The sequence below is a fragment of the Saccostrea echinata genome, unplaced genomic scaffold (assembly GCF_033153115.1).
Source record: "Saccostrea echinata isolate AGI-Se365-2 ecotype Australia unplaced genomic scaffold, CSIRO_AGI_Sech_v1 ptg000023l, whole genome shotgun sequence".
In the NCBI taxonomy this organism is placed as follows: domain Eukaryota; kingdom Metazoa; phylum Mollusca; class Bivalvia; order Ostreida; family Ostreidae; genus Saccostrea; species Saccostrea echinata.
In genome coordinates, this window is record NW_026889772.1 from 12,738,108 (window position 1) to 12,762,578 (window position 24,471).

A 24,471-nucleotide genomic window follows, 5' to 3' on the forward strand; every position below is an offset into this window, starting at 1 on the left:
TTTTATGGTTTCCTATTATTTTATCCCTTTGTCTTCAGAACTATGACTACCCAGATGATTCATTGAAGACCAAGCACAATTGCATTTGCGGGGAAAATAAATTCCCTGAATAATAGGGGTGCAACGGTACACCAACCTCACGATACGATACGTTTCACGGTATTCAGTTCACGATACGATACGTATCACGATACATGACAAGGTTAAAAAGTCTTTCAAGTTTGTCATCATAATTTTTTAAAACTTGACAGGGTTGTATGAAATGTTCATATTTTTTGATAATAATGATTTAAAAAATCATTTTTTTAACTTGAATTGGATTGATAGGTAGAACTTTGAGTCGTGACAATATTCTAAACCAATGATGAACATTTACAGGGAACTACGGGGACTTTTCCCAATAAATTAATCTTCTTTTTAAATTGGAATGAAAAAGGAAGACATTCATTCATTTATTTACGTAGAAAACCAGTTGTCATATTTCTCGTGTTAACACGTTTTAGTCAACAAGACAGCAAATTTTCATCAAGATACACGCATGGTGAGATATTGTGTATTACCAAAGAATACTTTTAGATCTGAAGGGTTTATCATTTGTCTTAACATCTATAACTTTTAATCACATTAAGCCCTTCTCCTTGTTAAATCTGAGGACTGTAAGATGCTGGATAGGAGTTTAACTGCCGTTAATCAGTTAATGCGATATCGTTGACCTCACGTTTTGCGCGGAAGCCATTTTGAAATTGTAAACGGGGAAACAAAACGGACGATTCGGATAATTCTGGACCGATGGAACCGAACCGCGATATCCGTCTAGTGTATCGTGAATTGAACCGTGGAAAAATATACCGCGATATACCGTCAAATGGTTTATCGTTGCACTCTTACTGAATAAGATTTTTTTTATATTTCAGAACAGCAAAGCCATGATGAATCATATTTATATGGAAGCATTCTCAGGTAGTCTAGATTCAAGTTTGTTTAAATCTTGACCCCTTGGATAGGGCGGGGCCATTCTCAGGTAGTGTAGATTCAAGTTTGTTCAAATCTTGACCCCTGGGGATAGGGCGAGGCCACAATGGACTATCAAAGTTTTACATAGAAATATATAGGAAAAATCTTCTTCTCAGAAACAGCAAAGCCCAGATTGTCATATTTATATGAAAGCATCCTCAGGTAGTGTAGATTCAAATTTATTCAAATCATGACCCCCAGGGGTAGGGTGGGGCCACAATGGAGGATCAAAGTTTTACATAGAAATGTATTGGAAAAATTTTGAAAATCTTCTTAGGAACAGCAAAGCCCTGATTGATCATATTTATGTGGAAGCATCCTCAGGTAGTGTAGATTCTATTTTCTTAAAATCATGACCCCCGTGGGTGGGGTGGGGCCACCATGGAGGATCAAAGTCTTAAATAGAAATATATAGGAAAATATCTTCTGAAGAAGAACTGCAAACCATGATTAGTCATTTTGATATGGAAGCATCCTCAGCTAGTGTAGATTCAGTTTTGTTCAAATGATGACCCCCAAGGGAAGGGTGGGGCCCAACTGGGGATCGAAAGTTTTACATAAGAACATATAGAAAAAATATTTCTTCTCAAGAATAGAAAAGTTATGTTTAGTCATATTGATATGGAAGCATCCTCAGGTAGTGTAGATTCAAGTTTGTTCAAATGATGACCCCTGGGATAGGGAGGAGCCACAATGGGGGATCAAATTTTTACAAAGGAATATATGGGAAATTTTTTTTTAAAATCTTCTCAAGTACAACAAAGCCATTTGTTATATTGACATGAAAGCATCATCAGGTAGTTTAAAATTCAATTGAGAATTATTCAAATGTGTCCAAGATTGTATGACCTTGACCTCATTTTCTTTATTTTGCCTTTAGCCCGGTTTCGAAGAAACTATTAGAGATATTAAATTTAAAGAAGTGTCCAATTTTTTATTACCTTGACCTTCCCAATGACCTTTGACTTTACTATTTATTGTGTATAAAATTTAGTTTTATAGAAACTATTTAAGATATTCATACACTAATATAAATTTTCATGTTGCAATACTTATGAACCCTGGGTGGGGCATTCATGTCCTATGGACATATTATCAGATGCATGGATACCTTTTTTTCTAAACTGCAATTTTCTTCAATTTTAACTACAAAATGCACAATTGATGTTTTCATTCATGTTTATTTGAGATTTTGTAATTTTCCTGTATTATATGATACTAATGATGAACTTTGAAGAAAATTACAACTGAGTAGACTGAGGCACATTGCTTCTGAATTCACTGACATTTTTGTGATAATTCCCAGTTACTGAAGTAGACATGATGAGAGATAGACAACCTTAATATTCTCTTCTTTTAGTGAAAGTTGGGAACACAAAAAAAGATGGGAAAAGTTTAAAATATTTATTTGAGTAGTACAAGTAAAAGTCATGCTTTCATAAATATGGAGAAAAAAATCTATTTCACAAGTCATCCACTGACAACAGGTTTAGTCACATGCAGCCACACTGTCTTCTTTTTTCAATCAACTCCATCCACTCAGAAAGGGTAATATTCCTCATCCTTCTGCTGCCTGAAGTGGACAGAAAATGCTGTTACATTTATTTATAATTGATGACAACTCTAACTTTCTCTAAAGTGTAAAAGGCTAATAGCACTGATACTTAAAAAAAAGCGAAATGTGTTTGTGAAACACAGATGTCCCTGTATGGCAGCTCAAGGCCAAGGTTAAAGTTTTTCAAATGTAGGTCAAACTCAAGGTCAAGAGATCAAAAATGTTGATACCCAAAGAAAAGTCTTGTCATCAGGAAAACAGATATGAAATATAAAAGCCCTAGCAACCAACAATCAGAAAATATGGCAATGGTCAAAGTTTTTTTCAAAAGTTAGGTCATACTCCAAGGTCATGAGGTCTAAAATATTGGTACCAAAGGAAAGGTCTTGTCACAAGGAATATATGAGTGAAATAAGAAAGCCCTAACACCAACTGTTCAAAAAATATAGACAAGGCTTAAGTTTTTATATTGTAGGTCAATGTCAGGAGGTTAAAAATGTTGGTACCCAAAAGAGGGTCTTGTTACAAGGAATACACATGTGATATATGAAAGCCCTTAATGCACCAACTGGTTAAAGTTTTTCAATGTCAAAAAAGTTGGTATCCAACAAAAGATTTGGTCACATGGAATATACATGAAATATAAAAGCCCTAGCACCAATCATTCAAAGTTATGGCATAGGTTAAAGTTTGGTAAAAATTTTCAAAAGTAGGTCAAACTCCAAGGTCATGAGGTCAAATATGTTGGTACCCAAAGAAAGATCTTGACACAAGGAATACACATGTGATACATGAAAGCCCTAGCACCAACCATTCAAAAGTTATGGCCAAGGTTAATTTTCTGTGGACAAACAGATTAATAGACAGACCAAAAACCATATCCTTGAATCTTTGATTACTGGGACCTAAATAAGATGAATTTTCATAGTGGGAATTGGTCATAATGAAGCACTGCTACATTACAGGAACCAAACTGATTTGATCTGAGCATTAAGATATTTGATTAGTTTCATAACTTCCATGTTTAAGAAATTATAATCCCCCTACCCCCAAAAAATAAATCAAGGGCCTAGAAACACCCTTCTATTAAATTGCAGAACAGGCAATAACAAACTACATCGTGTACAGGTTCCAAGGTGCACCAAAAAGACACAGGTTCTAGATGTTTTAATATTTCTTTTTATAAATAAAAAAGTTCCATACTGCAATAATAACTATACACAGATTTATTTTAAAATGTCAAGTGCCTTTGATATAATATGGTGATGTGTACTAGATGGGTATGAAACAATACTGTATTTAGCAAATCAAAACATTACAAAATGAGGCTATCTTTACGTACTTTTGGGTTGCAGAAATCTTCATTAAAAGAAAAATACCTATGTTCGAAACTATCACACCCTACTCCTAGGGGGCATCAACCAAAATGGTTTGATGGTTTGAGTTTTCAACCAAACTTTAATTCCTGAAAATCTGACTTTTATTAGTACATGTATATGCAATTGTTATTCCTACAAGCAAGAGCCTTGGTTAACGTCCCTAAACTCCTTATATGCAGCCTCAAGTTAAAAGTATCTCACCGTGGTCCTCTGGCATGCTGGAGTAATGCAAGTGTATTCAGTACGTTAAAAGACCTCAAGATGTATGTGGTTTAATGATCCTTAACCTCATAGTGTAAGAGTTATCTATTAAAAAAGATTTGACAATAAATAGATATCAAATTCAAAAGAGGTCAATGTGATCTACTTTTGGATCAACATATCCCCTGGCACCAAAGCACATTACCAGTAAATGACAAGGTCTGATGATCACATGCCTCTTAGTATCCAATTTTTAAAAAAGATATGACAAATCAAAAAATAGGTCAGCATGACACCTTTTGGGTTCACACACCCCTGGGCCATAAGATACATCAAGTCTCTAGGTTTGGTTACCCTACATGTCATAGTATTCAGAATATGTTGGTTTAAAGGTATCAAAATGATATGCCATAAACTTCAGAAAGTACGTCACAGTGACCTACCTGATCCTAGTCCTCAAAGTGGGCAAAAGTTTATCATTTTAAGGAAGCTCTAAACACTGCACACTAAAGAGTTCTAATTGTAGGGTAGTTTTATACAGATAGAGTGATCTGCCCTTAGAAGTAAGATAGAAAAAATGGTTATTTATAGTTAATTACACAATTTGTAATAGATTAAAATATTCATAGCATTATATTAGACCAAAAATAAGTAATTGAATTCATTATTTCCATTACCGGTAATTTTCCCAATGTTGGTAAACAATAGTGATTTCTGTTCACGCATAGTCCATTGTCTTTGAACATTTTTCTTGCAGAAATAAGGCAGGTACCCTATGTTGAAAATGAATTAAATAGTCTTAATATGCACACCTTTATATGATATAATTTTCTCCAAGTCCAAAAAGCACTTTTTGTTAGTGTTTAGAGCTTCCTTAAGTCAAATTTGAAGAGACCTCAAACCACATCCTTAGCCCAAGGTAGACGCCTTTAACAAATATTACTTTACAATGTAGAATCATTCTGCCCAGTGGTTCACTGTTACCACCTCCTTTTCCTTCCTTCTCCAAGTCATGAGGCTGATAAGGCCAGAGCTTATACCAGTTTCTGTGGTGCTAAGCAGATAGAGTCATTGAATCCCCCTGGATGGGACACTAGTCCATTGCTGGTTAATTCCCAGTATTGGCCTGTATCAAATGCAGCTGGGTGGAAACAACGTGGATAAAGTGCTTTGCTTAAGGATGTAACACAGAAGATCAAGTGCATCTGGGCTTGAACCTTTGGGTTACTTGCCAAATTCCTATGACCAGAGAGCCATGTGCTCCATACTGTAACCACCACTACCTGACTCAAGAAGACTTAAGTCACTAATAACCACTACACAACACAAATGTGAAATCTTAAAAGTACATAAAGTGCACCACTACGGCACACGATACATCCTTCAGATATTGTTTATAAATAGATATTAAAGTGTGTATGTCAAGTCAACCTTAGTACAAAGATTTCAATGATTTCTATTGCTTTTAATGTTTGATGTACACTATACTTTATTAATAAGATCAAATGGTACATCCTAGGTTGTGAAACAAAAATGCCTAATCTGCAGCTTTGTTCATTGTTTAATTTATGAAAGATGATCAATGACACTGTCTAATAAAACATCAAAATACTAAACAAATCTGATTCAAATAGTCTTTGGTGCTTTCTGAAACTGACCTAGAAGCAAGGTAAAAATCTTTTCTTTTTAATTTCTGGTGTAACAAATTTTCATTATGTTTATGATTACACTGACAAAACTTCTGCATTCGTCGTCTCAGTGACGTATAACTATGATATAATACCAAATTAATTTTTGAAAAGAAAAGGCAAGCCATCAAAAGCTCTTTTGATTTGACAGACGCTATCAATTGCAATTGAGAAGCCATATCCATAAATTCACTACCCAATTTGCAAGATGTACTAGTCTACCCAATTCCCAAGATATACTAGTAAACCTGCTTGATCAGAGATGGTCCTACAGAAATTATTAGGGCAGACTTCGTGCATTCAACTCATTAATTAATATTTAATTTGGCAGATGCAATTTGTCTCTTATCAAAATTCCTTGTGCATGTTCAACTGAACCCCAACAAATTCCATGGATTGGATAATAACTCCCATAGGACAAATGGAATTACTCAATCTGTGTGTGATGAACTGGTTAAGTCTTGCATATTTGTAGCTGTATATTTATGTCATCATTGTTAGAAACAAAAAGAATTTTTAAAAAAAAACAACTATATATATATATATATATATATATATATATATATATATATATATATATATATATATTAGGGATGGCAATCAATAACAGAATTGCTAATCAGTTAATCGCAAGATGTTCCGACCAATTAATCGGTTAATCGTATCAAAATCTAAGTATTCATATATATATAAGAAGTTAGATGTTAGAAACTTTTACTTTATTTTCTTCATTTGGAAACTATATGTACATATGTTTTCTTCAATTTCAAAAGACAAGAAAAAATTAAGAAAACCATTACCCTTGCCTCAGAAATCAGACAAAGATTGGTCAGTGTAGATGTCACAAGTTCATTCCGCATTGTCACCATAATCAAAACTATGCTTTAACTTCCACTTAATTTACAATGCTTCTTCTAATGATATAATTCAATAGATAATGACACAAGATAGACATACTAATTCACAGTGCTCTACGGTTATTTATTTATCATCATAAAAGAATTACAGGACAGTTGAGAGGTTTGTTCCCATTTTGCACACATATGAAATTCATGTGAGGAAAAGAATGTGTGCAAAATGGGAATTTGTACAGGTAAGATAATTACTTAATTGCTATGGTCTGTATCACAGCTTGAGAATATGGGAAAGGGAAACCTATAGGGAAAGATTAGGAAATAAAGTCATATGCGTTTCATGTCTAAATTATTATTCTTTATTATAAGATTTTATTAATATTCATTTTTCAGTCAAATCATTCATGTGTTTGAAATGCATATAACAAATTTTCATTTATTAATTCGTTTATTCCTTTTCTCTTATTTTTTCTTATTTCTTGGTAAAATTAAGGTAAATCCAGGTAGGATGAAGACTATAATTGTAATGAAAACATAATCCAAACCTATTGTCTTAGATCTAATTATCAAATGTGTGCAAAACGTGAACACACGATGTTTTTAAAAAATTATCAGATGTTTTTTTTTCAAAACAGGAACACATGATGTTTTTAAAAACAGTATTCATTAACACTTCCTAAAGTTGAAAACTGATCAATTACTCTCTCTTTCCTGAGAGACATAATTACCACCAATTTAGCTTGATAATAAGATGTGTAATATGCTATAAGTAATCAGCTTTTTATGCAGAGGTTTCCTTTATAAAAATGAATTTTAAGAAAATTGTGCTCAAAGTTACATATATATTTTATTTTTTTTCCGACTAACCGCTTACGGATTTTCTAACCGATTACCATCGTTCCGACCGATTAATCGGTTAACCGGTTACAAATTGCCATCCCTATTATATATATATATATATATATATATATATATATATATATATATATATATATATATATATATATATATATATATATATACCGGTATATATAGTTATATATCGTAAAAAATCTGTATTTCTTCATGTTACATTTTTGTACAAGGTTACTAAATTACTCTTACATCTGTAGGGAATACCTTCCTTGAAACCTAGTATTTTCTTTTTAAATATCATCTTCAAGATGAACACAACTTGTAAATAGGCATATGCCAAATTATTTTTCCTATCTACTATATCAGCACTGGGGTATATAAACCCTTTGCATTTGTTACACCTGGTCGCTGCAGCGTGAAGTGCATGTATATCTCATGTTGTTCTTTTTGTTTACGTTCATTTCATTGAGAGTGGATTTGTTTTATTTCATTGAAGGTGCATTTGTGTTCATTTCAATTTGTAATGCATTGACCTGTGTAGTTGATATTGAATATCTTTTGATAGCTTTTTTCCTGATGTGGCAGAGGCTATCTTGAGGCATACAGAAGTCATTTTTGTTGCGCCCAACTATATCACAATGACAATGAAGGAGATGTGTTCTTAAGGTAGAATCCGTTAGGGGTGAAACGATACATCTCCTTCACGGTTCGATACGTATTGTATAATTTTGTCTCGGTTCGGTTATTTTCGATACGATACATTTTGATAGAAGGAAACAAATTCTACGTTGTTTTATGCTTTCTTTTTCTAAATCTAGTCACATATTTTACGAATTTTATTTGCAAATTGACTAGAAGAAATTGATTAAAATTATTTGACTGTCAAAAATTATTTTACAAGCTATCAGTCATCAAAAATTTACGTTTTCTATACTTATTTATACTGAGTAACGTGTTATACCTTATGCCAAACCCGACTGAATAACGATCCCGACCGAAAAATGAACCGAACCGAAAATTTGAGATTTTGCACCGTGTATCAAACCGAGAAAAAATACCGCGGTGCATCGATACCGCGGTGAACCGTTTCACTCCTAGAATCCATGAAGCAATATACGTTGAACTGTAAACAAAGCTGAGGCTTATATAGTGGATGGAAAACAACAGCCTTGAGAAAACTAATATGGTGAAAAAAATAACTCTATTCCTTTTACAATTACAGTGACCTTAATGTTAGGTGTGACACACTCTACCTAAGATACATTATTTATCAAAGTTTGAAGATTCTAGGCCAAAAATTTTCCAGTTGAATTGTTATGAGCCCTATATTTGGCCATATCAACATAATTAAATGTCACAGTGACCTATTAACTTTAAAATGTGACACACCTTTTATCCAAGATGCATCAGCTGATAAAGTTTAATGATTCTATGCTTCTATGCCTCATAGTACTTAAGTTATAAGCCAGACACAGATAAGCTATCAGACAGATGAACAGATATGATCACCATACCATACTGCATTCCATCACAGACGGACATAAAAAAGTCTTTAAAGTTATCCTTTACTTCCAGTAGCCAACCCAAAGCAAGAAGGAAATCAGGTTAAGGAATATGGCACTTACATTCTGGATGAATCGTCTCACATGGACTATAAATTGTTTACAAAAATAAGTGAGGAAAATTGAGCAGCTGTTACTCTGTTCCACATATAAAAGTGTATTACAAAATTTCACAGAAAACACACCATCCCTACTAGTAGCAAAATTTGTACAGATATCTGACTTTGACCTTCATAAATGACTTAGACCTGACATCAAGCCTCTCTGCTTGACCAAATATAAAGTCTCTATTTCATATTATTAGATTGTTTAAAGTTGTAGAAACACTTTTTTTTGGCCCTAAAAGTCTTTCTACAATTAATCATAGTCTCAGAACAACTAAATTTAAAGTTGTAGAAAGAGACTCAGGGCTAAAAAGCAATACCCTAATATTCCATGGTTTGATCTCAGGGGCAATAAATCTGTATGTCTGACTTACTCTAACAGCTGCAGTTTCCCTACGCAGTTCTTGAATGACCAGGACTAGGGCTTCTGGGTTCACACCATTTTCACAAAGACGAACACATGTTGCTAAAGTCTCAGCATCAAAACCAGTATTCAGGAGTTTTGAAATCTCTAAAAGGGCTGAAAAAAAAAAGTACATTATAGTTACATTCATCATTGCTCATTTCTGTATAATTTGTATATAATTTAACCGACCATGGTTAAAAAAGTATCAACTAAAAATGTAGTACATGTACCAATTTCTTGCCATATATGTAGATATGTCAAGACCTAAAAATGCAGTACCTTCTTCAGGTCCGGCACAATCTCTTAATTTAGCTATATAGCTTGATTTAGCTATATAGCTTCATTAAGCTATTCAGAATAGCTTGATTTAGCTATTTTATCACACTTTTTTCTTAAATATGTTATTTTCTCAGCACGCACAAAAAGTCGCACCTTGATGCAGTGATAATATTCAACCTTGAACTCTTCTGAAAATAATGCATGTAGAAATCACTCATCAAATTGCGTCTCCTCAGGAGACTTTGTACTCAAAGTTCTAAATGTTTTGGGGCTATATAAAGCAATTGATACAGTTACTTCTGCAATGAAATTATAAAGGAGGCCAATTATGGTCAACAAGATAATTGATTGGTAATAATTCAGCACAATGAGATCCACACCTCTACGCACACAAGGTAGTGTACAGTTACTCAAACAATGAAAATACATCTTTTGCTTAAAAGTATTCAAATGCGGCAATGTTAGAACTATCTTTGATTTTGGTTGTTGTTTTGATAGCCCATAGTACATATATGAATAGTCAAATACTTGCGACTTTTAGTCTATTTCTTACAAGAAACATTTTTCTGCAAAACTGCATATAAATAGCTTTAACAAGCTATTTTGAATAGCTTGATAAAGCTATATAGCTATTACAAGCTATATAGCTAAATCAAGAGATTGTGCTGGACCTGTTCTTGCCATATAAATAGATAAACAATGGCCGTTTATAAAAATGTATATAATGGCTATTGTCTGGTCATATGTATGTTCATGACTCTTTAAAGAAAGAAATGACTGTTTTTATATTTATTTTTACAGGAAAAATATAAACAAGCATACTTTCCAGCGTTTCCTTGGACGCCGAAGGTTTTCGCTTCCCCGAGTCCGCCATTTTTTAAATATTAGCTTGTTCGCTGACTGATTCTTTTACTTTATTGAAATCGTTTGCACAATAATGCAGTAAAGGCCAGGTAAAATTAATCTTTAGATTCTCATCCCCGCCCGCCCCTCTCAAAGTGCCCCGCCCCATTGTTTTTTATTTTGCTTTTATGGTGCCAAACGTATTATTTTCATGTATTTTTATTCAGCAAGAATCTGGGTCAAAATTTAAGAGTTATCTCCAGTCTGTATTAAAAGTCGCGTGGCGCTATTTATAGCAAAAAAACTATGTGAAGAATGGAGAAAAATCGGCAATAAAAGCAGTTTAAATATGTAAGGAAAACAGAACAGGAGTTGTTGGTAAAACTATAAGGTATTTGGGAAAAGGCCGATGAGAAAACATGCATATGCAATTTATTAGGATCAGCACCTCATTTTGTTTGGCGTGTGCCGTATCCGTGTACTTGATAATTTGTTAATAAAACTAACGTTATATATATTTTTAATTTTCTATAACAAGAATCTTCTGTAGATATTTAAAAGAATATGAAAACAATAAAATCTATTCATATTCATTTGGCATTAACATACTGTAAAATTTACGTGTACGAATGTTTTGTTGATACTTTCAATTAAAAAATAAAAAATAAAATCCGCCCACCCGCCCCAATTTTTTAGCAAATTAGGATGAGAATCTAAATTTTAAATTTATATGGCCAAATAGGGGTTTTAGTATTTATCAGTGATTTCTGAAACTTTTTATGCATTATTCAATTTATCGTAACTTCGGAGATTTTAAATAAAATGTATACAATATGATGTTACAAGTGAACCAGAAGTCTCTGACGAGACTGTAGCTCTACTGGTTTGAACTTATAACAAAGGACTTGGACGTGAACTTTGCAACAGCAACAAATAGAATAATGATCCTTGATCTAGTCTCTTTTCATGGCAAGATTTATTGCAATCAGAATAACATTGTAGGAGGAATAGCCTTTTAAAAGACTTTTACAGAAATTTCGATTTTAGTAACCTTATGGCAACATCATTTATCAAAATTAAAAAAACGATAAAGACAATTATGTATCTCAGTGTAGTCTACTTGCATGCCATGTTATATTAAAATCAGACCAAACTGTAGGAAGAGAAGTGTTTTGACAGTATTTCACAGAAATTAAATGTCTTTTTTTAGTAACCATGGCAACACCGTTCATTAAAATCAAAAACCGACACACAGAATAATGTATCTTAGTGTATTCTACTTGTGTGTCAAGTATATTGAAATCAGACCAAAACTGTGGGAGGAGTAGTGTTTTGAAAGTATTTCACATAAATTTCTATTTTTAGTAACCATGGCAACACCGTTCATCGAAATCAAAAAACAATAGAAAAAAATAAGTATCTTATTGTATTCTACTTGTGATCCAAGTTATATTGAAATCAGACCAAAACAGTAGGAGGAGTGTCATTTTGAAAAACTGTTTACAGACAAACAGACGGACGACGTACACCTTACTATCGCATAAGCTCTTCTGGTCTCTGACCAGTGGAGCTAAAAATATGTGAGGATTTGACAGATTGATTTTTTTTTTCCAAAAAATTTCAATTTGCTGGTCATTATTTTTGAATTCACCCATTTGCCATTTTAGATAGTGTCAGGTAAATTCAGTTCAGTTCGAAAAGGTGAAAAATTTAACCTTGATTCTTATCTTCGCCGAACAGTCTTGTAATTTTGAACAAAACTTTCTTAGTGCCCGCACACCTAAAGAATTGCAAAATATCGTACATTCTTATCTTTGCCTTTTGACACTGGAATTTCAGGGAGCCCAATATAGTCCCAAAAACTTTATATAATATATAATATACATTATGAATTTCTCTCTGATCAGTGAGTACTTTTCATTAGAAATTTTTAGCTTCCTCTCTTGTTGTTTTCCTGCTTGGAAAAAATAGTAATATTCGTGCTATATTTTATCACTTTACAGCTATATTACTTCTATTCTCCCTGCAAAAGTCGTTTGGAGGTAAGTTGACAATGCCTACATTTTATGTATCTTTGTGGCTCAGTGTAAATTGCTATTAATATTATCGTCACATTAATAAATGATGAAATTTCTGATTTCAGAATTTTTCATAACATATTGATAAATACCTGTTGGGAATTATATAGGTTGTTTGAAATACACTAATTTACTATTCACCTTTTTGTTGAAGCCCTACAATGTTTACAATGTTCTGTTATCTTTTTTTTCGTTGAAGCCCTACAATATTTACTATGTTCTGTTATCTTTTTTCGTTGAAGCCCTACAATGTTCACGATGTGTTCTGATACCTTTATTGTTGAAGCCCTACAATGTTTACGATGTGTTCTGATTCCCTTTTTTTTTCGTTGAAGCCCTACAATGTTTACGATTTTCTGTTACTTTTTTGTTGTTGTTGAAGCCCTACAATGTTTACGATTTTCTGACACCTGTTTTTGTTGTTGAAGCCCTACAATGTTTACTATCTTCTGACACCTGTTTTCGTTGAAGCCCTACAATGTTTACTATCTTCTGACACCTGTTTTCGCTGAAGCCCTACAATGTTTACGATTTCTGATACCTTTTTTTATTGAAGCCCTACAATGTTTACTATCTTCTGACACCTGTTTTCGCTGAAGCCCTACAATGTTTACGATTTCTGATACCTTTTTTTGTTGAAGCCCTACAATGTTTACTATCTTCTGACACCTGTTTTCGCTGAAGCCCTACAATGTTTACGATTTCTGATACCTTTTTTTGTTGAAGCCCTACAATGTTTACTATCTTCTGACACCTGTTTTCGCTGAAGCCCTACAATGTTTACGATTTCTGATACCTTTTTTGTTGAAGCCCTACAATATTTACTATCTTCTGACACCTGTTTTCGTTGAAGCCCTACAATGTTTACGATGTTCTGATACCTTTGAGCCACGACTGTGTAACCGGATAGAAGTATGCAACAAAGGAGAGGTAAGGGATCGGTTTTTATTATTATTTTATTATTATTAACATGTATAAAGCGCACAATGTTACAGATAAAATGCAATCAATGGCGCTGTACATGTGCATGCATTTAAAATGACCTAAACAAAGTTAAACAACTAATTAATATTTAAATTAATTTAATAATTAAAAAAACTATTTTAACTGAAAATAAAACAAAGTTGTATAGTTAACCTATAATTAAAACGTCAATTGAATGCACTTGTAAAATAAAAAGCTTTTAAATGTCTCTTAAAAACGTTAAAATCGCTGATGGCTCGTAGTTAGGAGGTACCTCGTTCCACACGGTAGGTCCTGAAATGGCGAAGGATCTTGAGGCAGATGTTTTGCGTTTTGCGATTGGGACGGTGAGAGTTTTAGCCAAATTATCAATGGAGCGAATCTTGTAAGTGGAAGTTCTAATGCTAAGTATTTCCCGCAGATACATGGGACTGTCCTGTCATTAAGACACTTAAAAACAAGACAAGCTATTTTAAATTTAATCCTATAGGTAACTGGTAGCCAGTGTAGAATTTTAAGAGCTTCTGTAGAACTGTCAGTTGATTTTAGTTTAAGCACGAGTTTTGCTTCTCGATTCTGTAATAACTGTAGTCGTTTGATGGTACATTGTACATTTTGGCAAACTGTTGGCGTAATCCAGATGGCTTATTACTAGAGACTGTACTAACTGTTTACATGAGTCTTCAGTAAGGTATTGGCGAATGTATCTGATGTGGTAAAGATTCATCGAAATTTTGCTACATTTTTCACTAACAAATTCCTAAAGCTTAAATGTTCATCCAAGTAACATCCGCGATATTTAATATACGGGAGTGCGTGAACATTTGCACCAACCACATTGATCGATTTCGTTGAAGACGCAGATAGCATTTTATGACTTCCGAATAATATAAATTCCGTTTTACTTGGGTTAAGTTTAAGTATGTTCAAATTCATCCAATCATTAATGTCTAGCAGAACGGTTTAACTTCCATAGATCTTCAGTTTTCAATCCAGAAGAACACATTCTGAAAAAAAAGGGGGGGTTAAGGCATTCTACAGAGATACCTATCTATGTTCTCAACCATGACATTTAGCTGGGTAAACATATTGGAGGAGGATCGAGGTGCCCCTTCTCTCTCCCCCATTCAACACGATAATAATGCAAAAAATTGTTATACATATCTATTAACACATTTTTTTTATTTAGTATGCTAAATATATTTAGGTCCTCTGTATTTTTTTTCCCACATTGTATGCTATCCTTTTTTTTAAATGTGTCACTTTAAAGTCAGATATTTATGGAGAGCCAAATTAAAATAAACTTAAATACATGTAATTGAAGATTTCTTTATTTGAATTTTCATCAATTCATTTGATATGCACGCAACAATTCTATTAGATATCTCTTCAAAATGTGAAATATTTAATTATATCAGTTTTCATTTCTGAACTACTGCACACATTTATTCAATTGTTGATATCATTAATTAGTTTACTTTTTAATTTTTGCTCTTTTCAAATGAAATGATGAGTATAATAATTTAATTCAGCGGAGAAGAGCAGTAATCAATTTATGCGCGCAGTAATTGAATTAATGCTCTCTTCACTTGATTTACTGCACGTATCAATTCGATTAATGTGCTCAATAATTGAATTACACGTACTTGTATTGCTTCAATTGAATTATTGTTATCATTAATTTACTCTGGGTAATGCGTGCAACAACTTTTTCATTGGTGATATTTTTCAAGTCAACATATCTATGATTTAAATGATAATCTCTTAAATTGAATTTGTGGTCTCTTTAATAAATTGATGCGCTCATTGATTTTTCTAACAAAATTTTTGTAAAGTAACAAGATGTCTTCAATTACATTAAAGATATCAACAAAACATTTATACTAAAGTGTAAATTATTTTTCTAGTAATAACCCAACACGCTTTAAACCTCAACAACTGAATTGATGAGAGCAATAATTGAGATATAATTGCTCTTTTTAATTCAACATACGCGCATCAATTCAGTTGAGTAGAGCAATAATTAATTCGACGCGAGCATCAAAGCAAGTATTGAGCAAAATAATGGAATATATAATATTTTCAAATAATTTTAAAAAATAAAATCTTCAATTATTGGATTCGAATTAATGTTTATTTTGGCACCTTAACTATAGCTATTGTCTCTGGTATTTGTAGGTATGTGGGGTACGTCTGTACCGATCTGATAATGGCGATGTCAGCTACTGGACCGGGTGTATGTCATCTCTGGTAAGGATCACCTAGACCATACAATACAAGTATGGATCAATCAGTTCCATAACGAATTAGACACATGTAATCAATTTTAAAGGAAAAAAAGTCACGTATGAATAATCCTTATAATGGATGTGTTTTGAGAAAAACACAATACTTACCGGTACATTGTATTACCTTTGGAAAAATATTCGTTAATCATTTCAGGATTGTACTAAAACTATAAACAGAACAGTTGTTCACCCTAAGCGTGACGGATCCTCCCACATCCCAGGCCAGCTGTTATGTACAGACTGCTGTGTGGGGGACATGTGTAACAGCGAGGGATGTGGGGCAGACGGTGAGTTGTAATCAAGGTGTTAGTGATCAATTATTCAGTAATAATTTGTGGTGCATGAAATGTGATTGATTGATTGTATGTTATAAACGTCCCATTCGAGAATTTTCACTCATATAGAGACGTCACCATATACCGGTGAAAGGCTTCAAATTTAGACCTATACTCCGTAATCAGGGCCTTTGAGCAGTGAGGGTTCTTTATCGTGCCAACGCCTACCGTATCACGGGACCTGGGTTTCTAAGGTCTCATCTGAAAGACCCGTGACTTAATTTCACTTTTAGTGTCGGGCGCTTGGGGAAGGAACAGTTACTACCTATGTTTACGTCTTAGCTTTGACGCGGCGCGGCGAACGAAAATCGAACCCGGGCCTGCCGATCACGAAGCGATGTATGAAATGTGAAGGTAACGAACAGTTATCATTCTCAAAAGTCCATTTAAACAATACAACTATGAGTAGAGCCAACGTGGACTTCTTAAAACAGAGAGGTGGGATCAGGTGCCATGGAGGAGTAAGCACCCTTTGTCGACCAGTCACACCCGCTCCTTGGTAAACCGAAGAATCCGTAGACAATTTGAACAGTGTGAAAATAATGGCTTAACAATTTTTATGAAAAACATCTGGTCAATATTCGACTTCGAAATGTTCACTTTAAAAGAGATTGTTGATATCCTTGTGTCATCAACTTATTTATAACGAAAACGGATCGAGCTGACAAATCGCAAGAAAGAGTTGGTTACCAACCCCATAAACTACAAAATAGACACTTAATATCTATATTAACATTATATCATATTTTTACCTCAGAGTTATACCATAACCATACCTCTAAATCAAATTAGACAGTAATTAGATACATATATAAAGGTGTGTAGTTATAATTAAACTCCGCTAAAATGCTGAAATATGTTCGAAATAATGCATCAATTAATAGCGTACTTTGGCAGAATAAAGCTTAATCAAAAATGACATTTATAGCTCATCCTCACAATATCGTTCTGGTCTGTATACAAAGTAAAATCAAAAAGTATATATAGTATTATAGTATAGGGTGTAAAGTCGAGGAATATCTTCCAATCAGCATTAAAACATGATTGGGACGTAATCTTTTATGTTTCTTGTACTATACTAACAAAATGTTTTAAATTCACAATCCAATAAGACCTCGGGCAAATTTCACTTACCAAATCTGAATTCGAAGCAAGGTCAAGTGATACGCTTCATTGGTAAGTAGATACTCTAACTTTGACCTTGACAATTTGAACACAAGATTTGTACGTTACGCGCAATATGTTTGTGCCATTTTACAATTTTAGTACCAGACCTATTAAACCCATCAATGATTTCAAAACAGTACTCACAATATGGGCGATTTTGGTATGAATCAAAACAATAGGTTTTGAATAGAACTACCCCGGTTCCAGTCAGAAAATAACATTTAAAAAGATTTTATGCAAAATATACAATTTTACTTAAAGATACTTTATGCGTTTAACATTTTTAAGCAGGGATCGCGCATTTTTCTTGGATAGAATGCTCTAAAATGAATCTACAGTTCTCATTTTTCTCACAAAACAAGAGCAATCCATGTCGTTAACGATTTTACATTCAATGATGGCAAGAAAAAGAAAAAAAGATTGTTTTTACGGAAAAAGAAACTGCAGTGCAAATAATTAATTTACTCAATTACAAGAACGTTTAAAAAGAATCAAATTATAACAAAATGATGTGCTTTTCTTATGGATTGAATTTTTTCATTAATTAAGCCTCATGTCAAAATGCATTTTTTGTAGCAAATAACTTGATTATTTGTTTGTTTGCCCTCTCCCGACTCAGGATTTAAGAAAATGGAGTCGGTAGGTAGGTGGGGAAGTTTTTCCCTAGAAATTTTCAATATCAACGCCAAATTTTCAAAATCTGTTAAAATTGAGGCTATTAATAAAATCAAAATAGTTGTTGTCGGGATGAGAAAATTCCGGAATTAATAAAAAAAAAATCGTTTCCTGGAGGTTTAAAAAAGTTTTGAGTTGGGTTATTTTTAGCCAGTCAGTCGCACTGTGGTCGGGAGAGGGCAAAAAAAAATTTTTTTTAGAGATGGCCAAACCTGAATGATAAAGGTGAATGTTTGATTTTCCAGGGTATCCCATCTCCAGGGGGCCATTGTGTTACGACTGTCGTGATATCCACGCCCCTGGTGATTGCCACAAGATAGTACCATGTAGTTTAAATGAGGCTAGTTTATACCAGATTTATAATTTCTAAAAACGATGCAAGTTCATAAAAGCGAAGTACCCATCACACCAATCAAAGGCAACACTCAGATAATACATATTTTATATAATATATTGTTACTCACTTTATACCGATATTATCATCACCACCCTCGCTTCCTCGTCTAATTCTTTCAAATGACATCTCATTCAGAAATGCCTATTAGAGGAGAGAACTGTATTTGGTCAGCGCTATTTCACAAGTAGATGTGAACACGGACAGGTAAGTCAGCACGTGTTCCATTTAATTTCTAAATCAGTTTTGAAAAGTGAGTTTGGAAACAGAGCACCTGGCGCTAAAACTAGGATTCGTGATGCTTAGAAGACCCTGGTATTTGGAGCCCATGAGCATCCATTTTGGGGACCAGGGCAAGAAACTACCCTCTATACACTAAAGGAAAAGATTCACTGGAATGGTATTTAAGTTAAAAAGCAAAAACAAACAAACAAAAACAAAAAATTAAACCACAAAATAAAACAGAGCATAAATAGGACTCCATTCTCTCTAGCTGTGTGATGATTTTGTACATTTTACAGACGTGCGATTCACTAGTACACATACCATTCGGTAGAAAAAGGGCTACGGCAGTCAAGTGCCACCAGTGCTGTGATGGGGATTTGTGTAATAACAACTGTAACTTGGGTTAGTGACATTTTTATTTGCCTATAATTAACGAAAACAAAAACACACATCTCTGTGTTCTGAGAGTCTTTGGTAGTACTGTGTATATGGCAACATGACAGCAATTTTAATATTGTAAATTTTTTTGTTTTAATAGTGACGTGTTTTTTTTTTTACTGTTAATCATATTAAGATACCTTACATTGTTTTGTTTTTTTTTTTGTTCATAGCTAATTCCGTTGGTGGCTCCACCACTCCAGGTACAGTGATGTCATCATCATCAGCAGCCCCCTACACGTCCTACAGCGTGGCCTTCTTCACACAAAACAATCAAACCGTCACCGGGCCAGGATCAAGGGATATAATCTTCGACCAGACTGCCATTAATATTGGGGGCGGATATGCCAGTAGCACGGGGATATTTTTGTGTCCCCAAGCAGGCTTATATATGTTTGCATGGGGAATAGTTTCACACGGAAATGGGGTCGACACCAGTTTGATGAAAAATGGGTATCCCGTGGGTGTCGCAGCGATAACTGATCCGAAGGCTTCCACGGTTGACGATTCGAGCACCTCCTTTGCAGTACTTCGTTTGAACAAGAATGATAAAATAAATGTGCATCAATTTTCTGGAAGCAGAACCATCAGCAGTTTTTTTGCGGGCTGGAAAATTTACGATGGGCCACTAGATAGTGAGTAAATTTTATTTCTGTTTTTGTTTTCACAATTATTTTCAAATTCTTAGCTGGATCATTTGTCATGTCGGCAAAATTGCAAATTGCAGATATTTTATTTGAAAAACAAGATGTGTTTGTGAAAAACTGATGCATATGGCCAAGATTAAAGTTTATCAAGAGGTGGTCAAGCTCCAAGGTCTCGACGTCAAAAATGTTGGTATACATAGAAAGGTCTTGTCACAGAGAAAACTCATGTATAATATAAAATCACAAAAAAGTAAAACTTCAAGATCATGATGTCTTTTATCTGCATTGCCTCAGTCCACCCAGATGCAGCGGGTACCGGGTTGCGCTTTGGAATTAACCTGTGATGAACTGGTGTACCATCAGTCAATGACTATTATTCGCCTAGCACCACAGAAACGGGGTATGAGCACCCGTCTTATGAGCCTTATGCCTTGACGAAGGATTTAACTTTAACTTAATTAGTACTAACAGTTCAAAATTATGACCAAGGTTAAAGTTTGGTAAAAGACTTTTCAAACTCGAAGGTCATGAGGTCAAAACTATAGGTACCTAAATAAAGATCTTGTCTCAAGGAATACACATGTGAAATATGAAAGTCCTAGCACCAACCGTTCTAAAGTTATGACCAAGGTTAAAGTTTTTGTGAACGAACAGCCTAGCAGACAAACAGGCAGACGAATAGATCAAAGACTCGGTATATGCCCCGGATATCCGATTTAGTCCGATTACGGGAGCGACTTTGGTGGTTTTGCTTTATTGGAAATACAAGCTTTTATACATTCAGTTTGCAAGTATACTATTTTTAATTCGTAACTGGACAACTTGATATGATGGTTTTGATATACCCGGTATCGTGTTTACATATATATGGATGCATATCTTACATTAAAAGATTAAATTGTTATTCAGACTTTTCTATAACCACGATAGATCAGTATATAATACATGAATGAGGGGACGATTTTTTAAACTTTAGGCAGCATTTATTATCTTATCTCTTTAACATAATCCCAAACATGACTAAATCATTTGCGAGTATGAATGGGTAAAAATAATCCTTATACGGTTTATAGTTATAGATCATTTTCAATTAAGATTTAAATAATGTTACCCTTATCGTGTCTTTTAACTGATTCGAATTGACATGCCATCCAATTTGGCAAAATGGCAGTATGCTGTGAATCGCGAAATTGTCGATGGTCTAACTTTCAAGCCCAGGAGGGCTATTAAAAACGGCTGTATATAGGGAATGTTTTGTCGTGGAAATAGTAAAAGAATATGTTAGGAATAAAAGGTTGGTAATATTCTGAGGTGGCAGCAAAATTAATTGGAGAAATGGTGTGCGCTTTTTTGCACACAATAAATACACACTTTTTTTTCCAGTGGGTGGATGTGTAGCTCTCTAGTTGTCCATCCCATATTTTTCAGACCAGCGAGCTTCAGATCTGCAGGTTATTCTAAATATTAAACCAAGACAGGCTACTGAGAAATAAATTGATGTTGCAGGCCGTATTACGACCTTGTTTAAAGTGCTATGTTATAATGACACGGATTGAAAAAAAAACTATCGTTGGGTCGTATTTTAACTGAACTGTTAAGCCATTATTTTATATTAATTTTCACCACGGATTGGTCCGCTAACTTGGTCATCTCAGATTAATGGACAAGTGATTTTACTTCTACTAGGCACCTGATCCCACCTCTGGTGTTTCCAGGGGCCCGTGATTTTGACCTGTTCACGTTTCGCATTGTTCAATGGATTAATATGAGCTTGATTACTGCTCATTATCCTCACATTTTTTTTTGCTGTATTTGTTCTATTTTTTTTTCTTATACTAAAAATGCTTCATTTAAAACTATTGCAGGAAATATCGATGCATTTACAACTGCTCTGAACCATTCAAGCTACAGCTCAACAACAGTTCCGTTTAACAGCGTCATATTTGATAACAAGGGAAGTTATCGTACTGGCAACCAAACGTTTGTTGCAGATAGTCCCGGTTTATATGTTTTTGGTGTTTCGGGACAACAGTCTGGTTCTCAGTACGACGATCTACAAATTAAAGTTAATGCAGCACAAAAACTTAACGTGAGTCTAGTTTTAACTACAGATCTGTTATGACCACCCCATCCCCATATAATTTCAAAGAAAAATCTCAGCTTTGGTGTTTGGTGTTAATTAAATGTAAACGTCCTTATATACGCCCACAATATGAAAATATGAAGCAACCAAGCATTCAAAAATCTTATGTGATGTAAAAGGCTGTACATGTATTTCAAGTATCTTGAAAATAAAACGCGATTTTTACACATCTAAGCGATGGCGAGAGGACATAGCATCTTTGCAATAAATATTGTCTCCCAGAATAATGCTTCATGTGCATGTAGCAAAAACATTGGTATTTACGTTCAAAGATGTATAACTCCCCTTTTCTGAGAAGCAATTCATAATTTTTTTCACAAAATTCCCACAAATTGTTTGAAAAAAAAAAATGAAATCAAATTTAGAAACATGAAATGAAAATTATTGCTCTTAAACGTTTTCTTCCCACGTAACATATTAGCCTGCTTAATATAAATGTTGATTAGAAGGGTATTCGTTCTTTGCTGAGGGACGCACCACTGTTATAACGCGAAATGTAATAACAACGCAAAATGAAATAAACTGGGATTATTACATTTTCCGTCGAGATCAACGCAGAATGTAAAAAAGTAATAAAACGATTTTTTGATTGTTACATTTTGCGTTATTTAATTTTTGCGTTGAGGACAACGCAAAATGTAATAAAACAAAATGTAATAACACAAGACATAATTATTTCTTTTTTTTTATTTTGTTCAACGCTAAACATCACAAAATTAATTTAATATTATAAAATATGGAAAGGTATTGCGTTGAAGTGGATGGGTCGGTTAGGGGTGTAAATGCAATTAAGGGGGCCGACTGGGGTTTTCATTGTGCAATACTTCGCACAACATAGTAAACTCAAGCTCATTTATACTTTAAAAAAGCGAATATTTTCACATAATTTATCAAATCAAACAAAAATTAAGATTACAGGTCAAAAATCTTGTTCATTTTTTTAAAACTGAAATCAGTTCTAATGTAAGAATGAGTTTGTTTATTTTCTTTTTTTTTCTATCTTTCCGTTTCTTTTCTCGATCAACTACTAAACTGAACATTATTCTGAACCTAACTGACCAAAAACTGTGTTAATACGTTTTGCGTTGTTGCATTTTGCTTAATCTTCGATACAAAATGTAACAACGCAAAATGTAATAGTACAAAACATTGTGTTATTACATTTTACGTCATAACATTTTGCGTAAATCTAGACGCAAAATGTAATAATCCTAAACGTCTCTTATTACATTTTGTGTTATTACATTTTGCGTTGACCTCGACGCAAAATGTTAAAGCGCAAAATGTAATAATCTTACATTTCGCGTTGTAACACACCACCTTGATACGATTCATGTCTAGTTTGCATTTCTTTCAACAGATTGTAAATAATTCCAATCTTTACATATTTTTCAGACCTTTCCCGACTCAGAGAGCGGACATTCTGATTCCGGGGCGACTCTGGCTGTCTTAAACCTCAATTCTCATGACAATGTTAATATTGGAGGCCGTCATTATGTTGGCTACAGGGGAACTACAGCGTTTTCGGGATATAAAATTGCAAGTATGTTTTTTTTTTCTGAAAAAGGTGGGGGATGAATGATTTTCATGATGAGGTATGTACTCATGAAAGTTTTTAAACAATACACTTTTAGATGGTTAATTTTGCATTCCCTTTAATAACTTAATAAGTTGATTGTAAAAAAAAAAGGGAGAAGGAGTCAAAATGCATGAAAAAATCATATCTTTAATCCATTTCAGACGTCACAACTCCGGCATTTACAGCGGTGCTCACGTCGGATAGTACGAGTACTATTGTCCCATTCAGTGACGTGTTATTAGACACCCATCATGACTTTAATCGTTTGACGGGGGTATTCACGTGCAGTGTTAGTGGAACCTACCTCTTCACGTGGACGGTTGAGACAAACGGGGCTGAACTAGAAACACAGCTGATAATTCAGAGAAAAGTGGGTTCTCAGATAAGTGGTCCAAAAACTTTTGGAGAGGAAACTAAGGGAGATGAATACGACAGCAGCACGGGGGTGTTTATCTACGGTCTATCCACGGGGGACACTGTTAGTATAAGACGTGTGCGCGGGAAAGTAGAGGGAAGCTACTCCTCATTCTCTGGATGGTTGTTGTTCTAGTTAATGGTATTGAGAAGAAAAATAAAACGAAGATATTTAAATTCAATGTGTGCTTTCTATTTTTAAGTCTTTGATGTAAAAAGTGAAGATAACGGACAGTGAAATCCTGTAAGGAATACGAACAGGAAAAATGGGACCCCGGGAAATACCAGAGGTGGGATCAGGTGCCTGGGAGGAGTTCAGTGAAACAGATGTATGCGCATATGTTAAATACACCAACGTCAGCTGCATAAAAGTTTCTAGTAAAGT

The 24,471-nt window shown here is 34.0% G+C and overlaps 1 protein-coding gene and 1 long non-coding RNA gene across 2 annotated transcripts; one reads left to right on the plus strand and one right to left on the minus strand.

Moving 5' to 3' along the window:
* Positions 1 to 2,404: 2,404 nt before the first annotated feature.
* LOC133191493 (uncharacterized) lies at positions 2,405 to 10,775 on the minus strand. The gene is made up of 3 exons (XR_009721702.1): positions 10,720 to 10,775; positions 9,587 to 9,732; positions 2,405 to 2,587 (listed from the first exon to the last, which is right to left on the minus strand). It is a non-coding gene; the product is annotated as an uncharacterized LOC133191493 (long non-coding RNA).
* A 1,852-nt stretch (positions 10,776 to 12,627) lies between these two features.
* Positions 12,628 to 24,263, plus strand: LOC133191299 (uncharacterized). The gene is made up of 10 exons (XM_061327051.1): positions 12,628 to 12,646; positions 12,744 to 12,782; positions 13,672 to 13,748; positions 15,960 to 16,031; positions 16,224 to 16,356; positions 18,492 to 18,572; positions 19,477 to 19,938; positions 21,816 to 22,039; positions 23,489 to 23,636; positions 23,834 to 24,263. Exons 1-10 carry the CDS (start codon positions 12,628 to 12,630, stop codon positions 24,220 to 24,222), a joined length of 1,644 nt encoding a protein of 547 aa, XP_061183035.1. The 3' UTR covers positions 24,223 to 24,263.
* Positions 24,264 to 24,471: the final 208 nt, after the last annotated feature.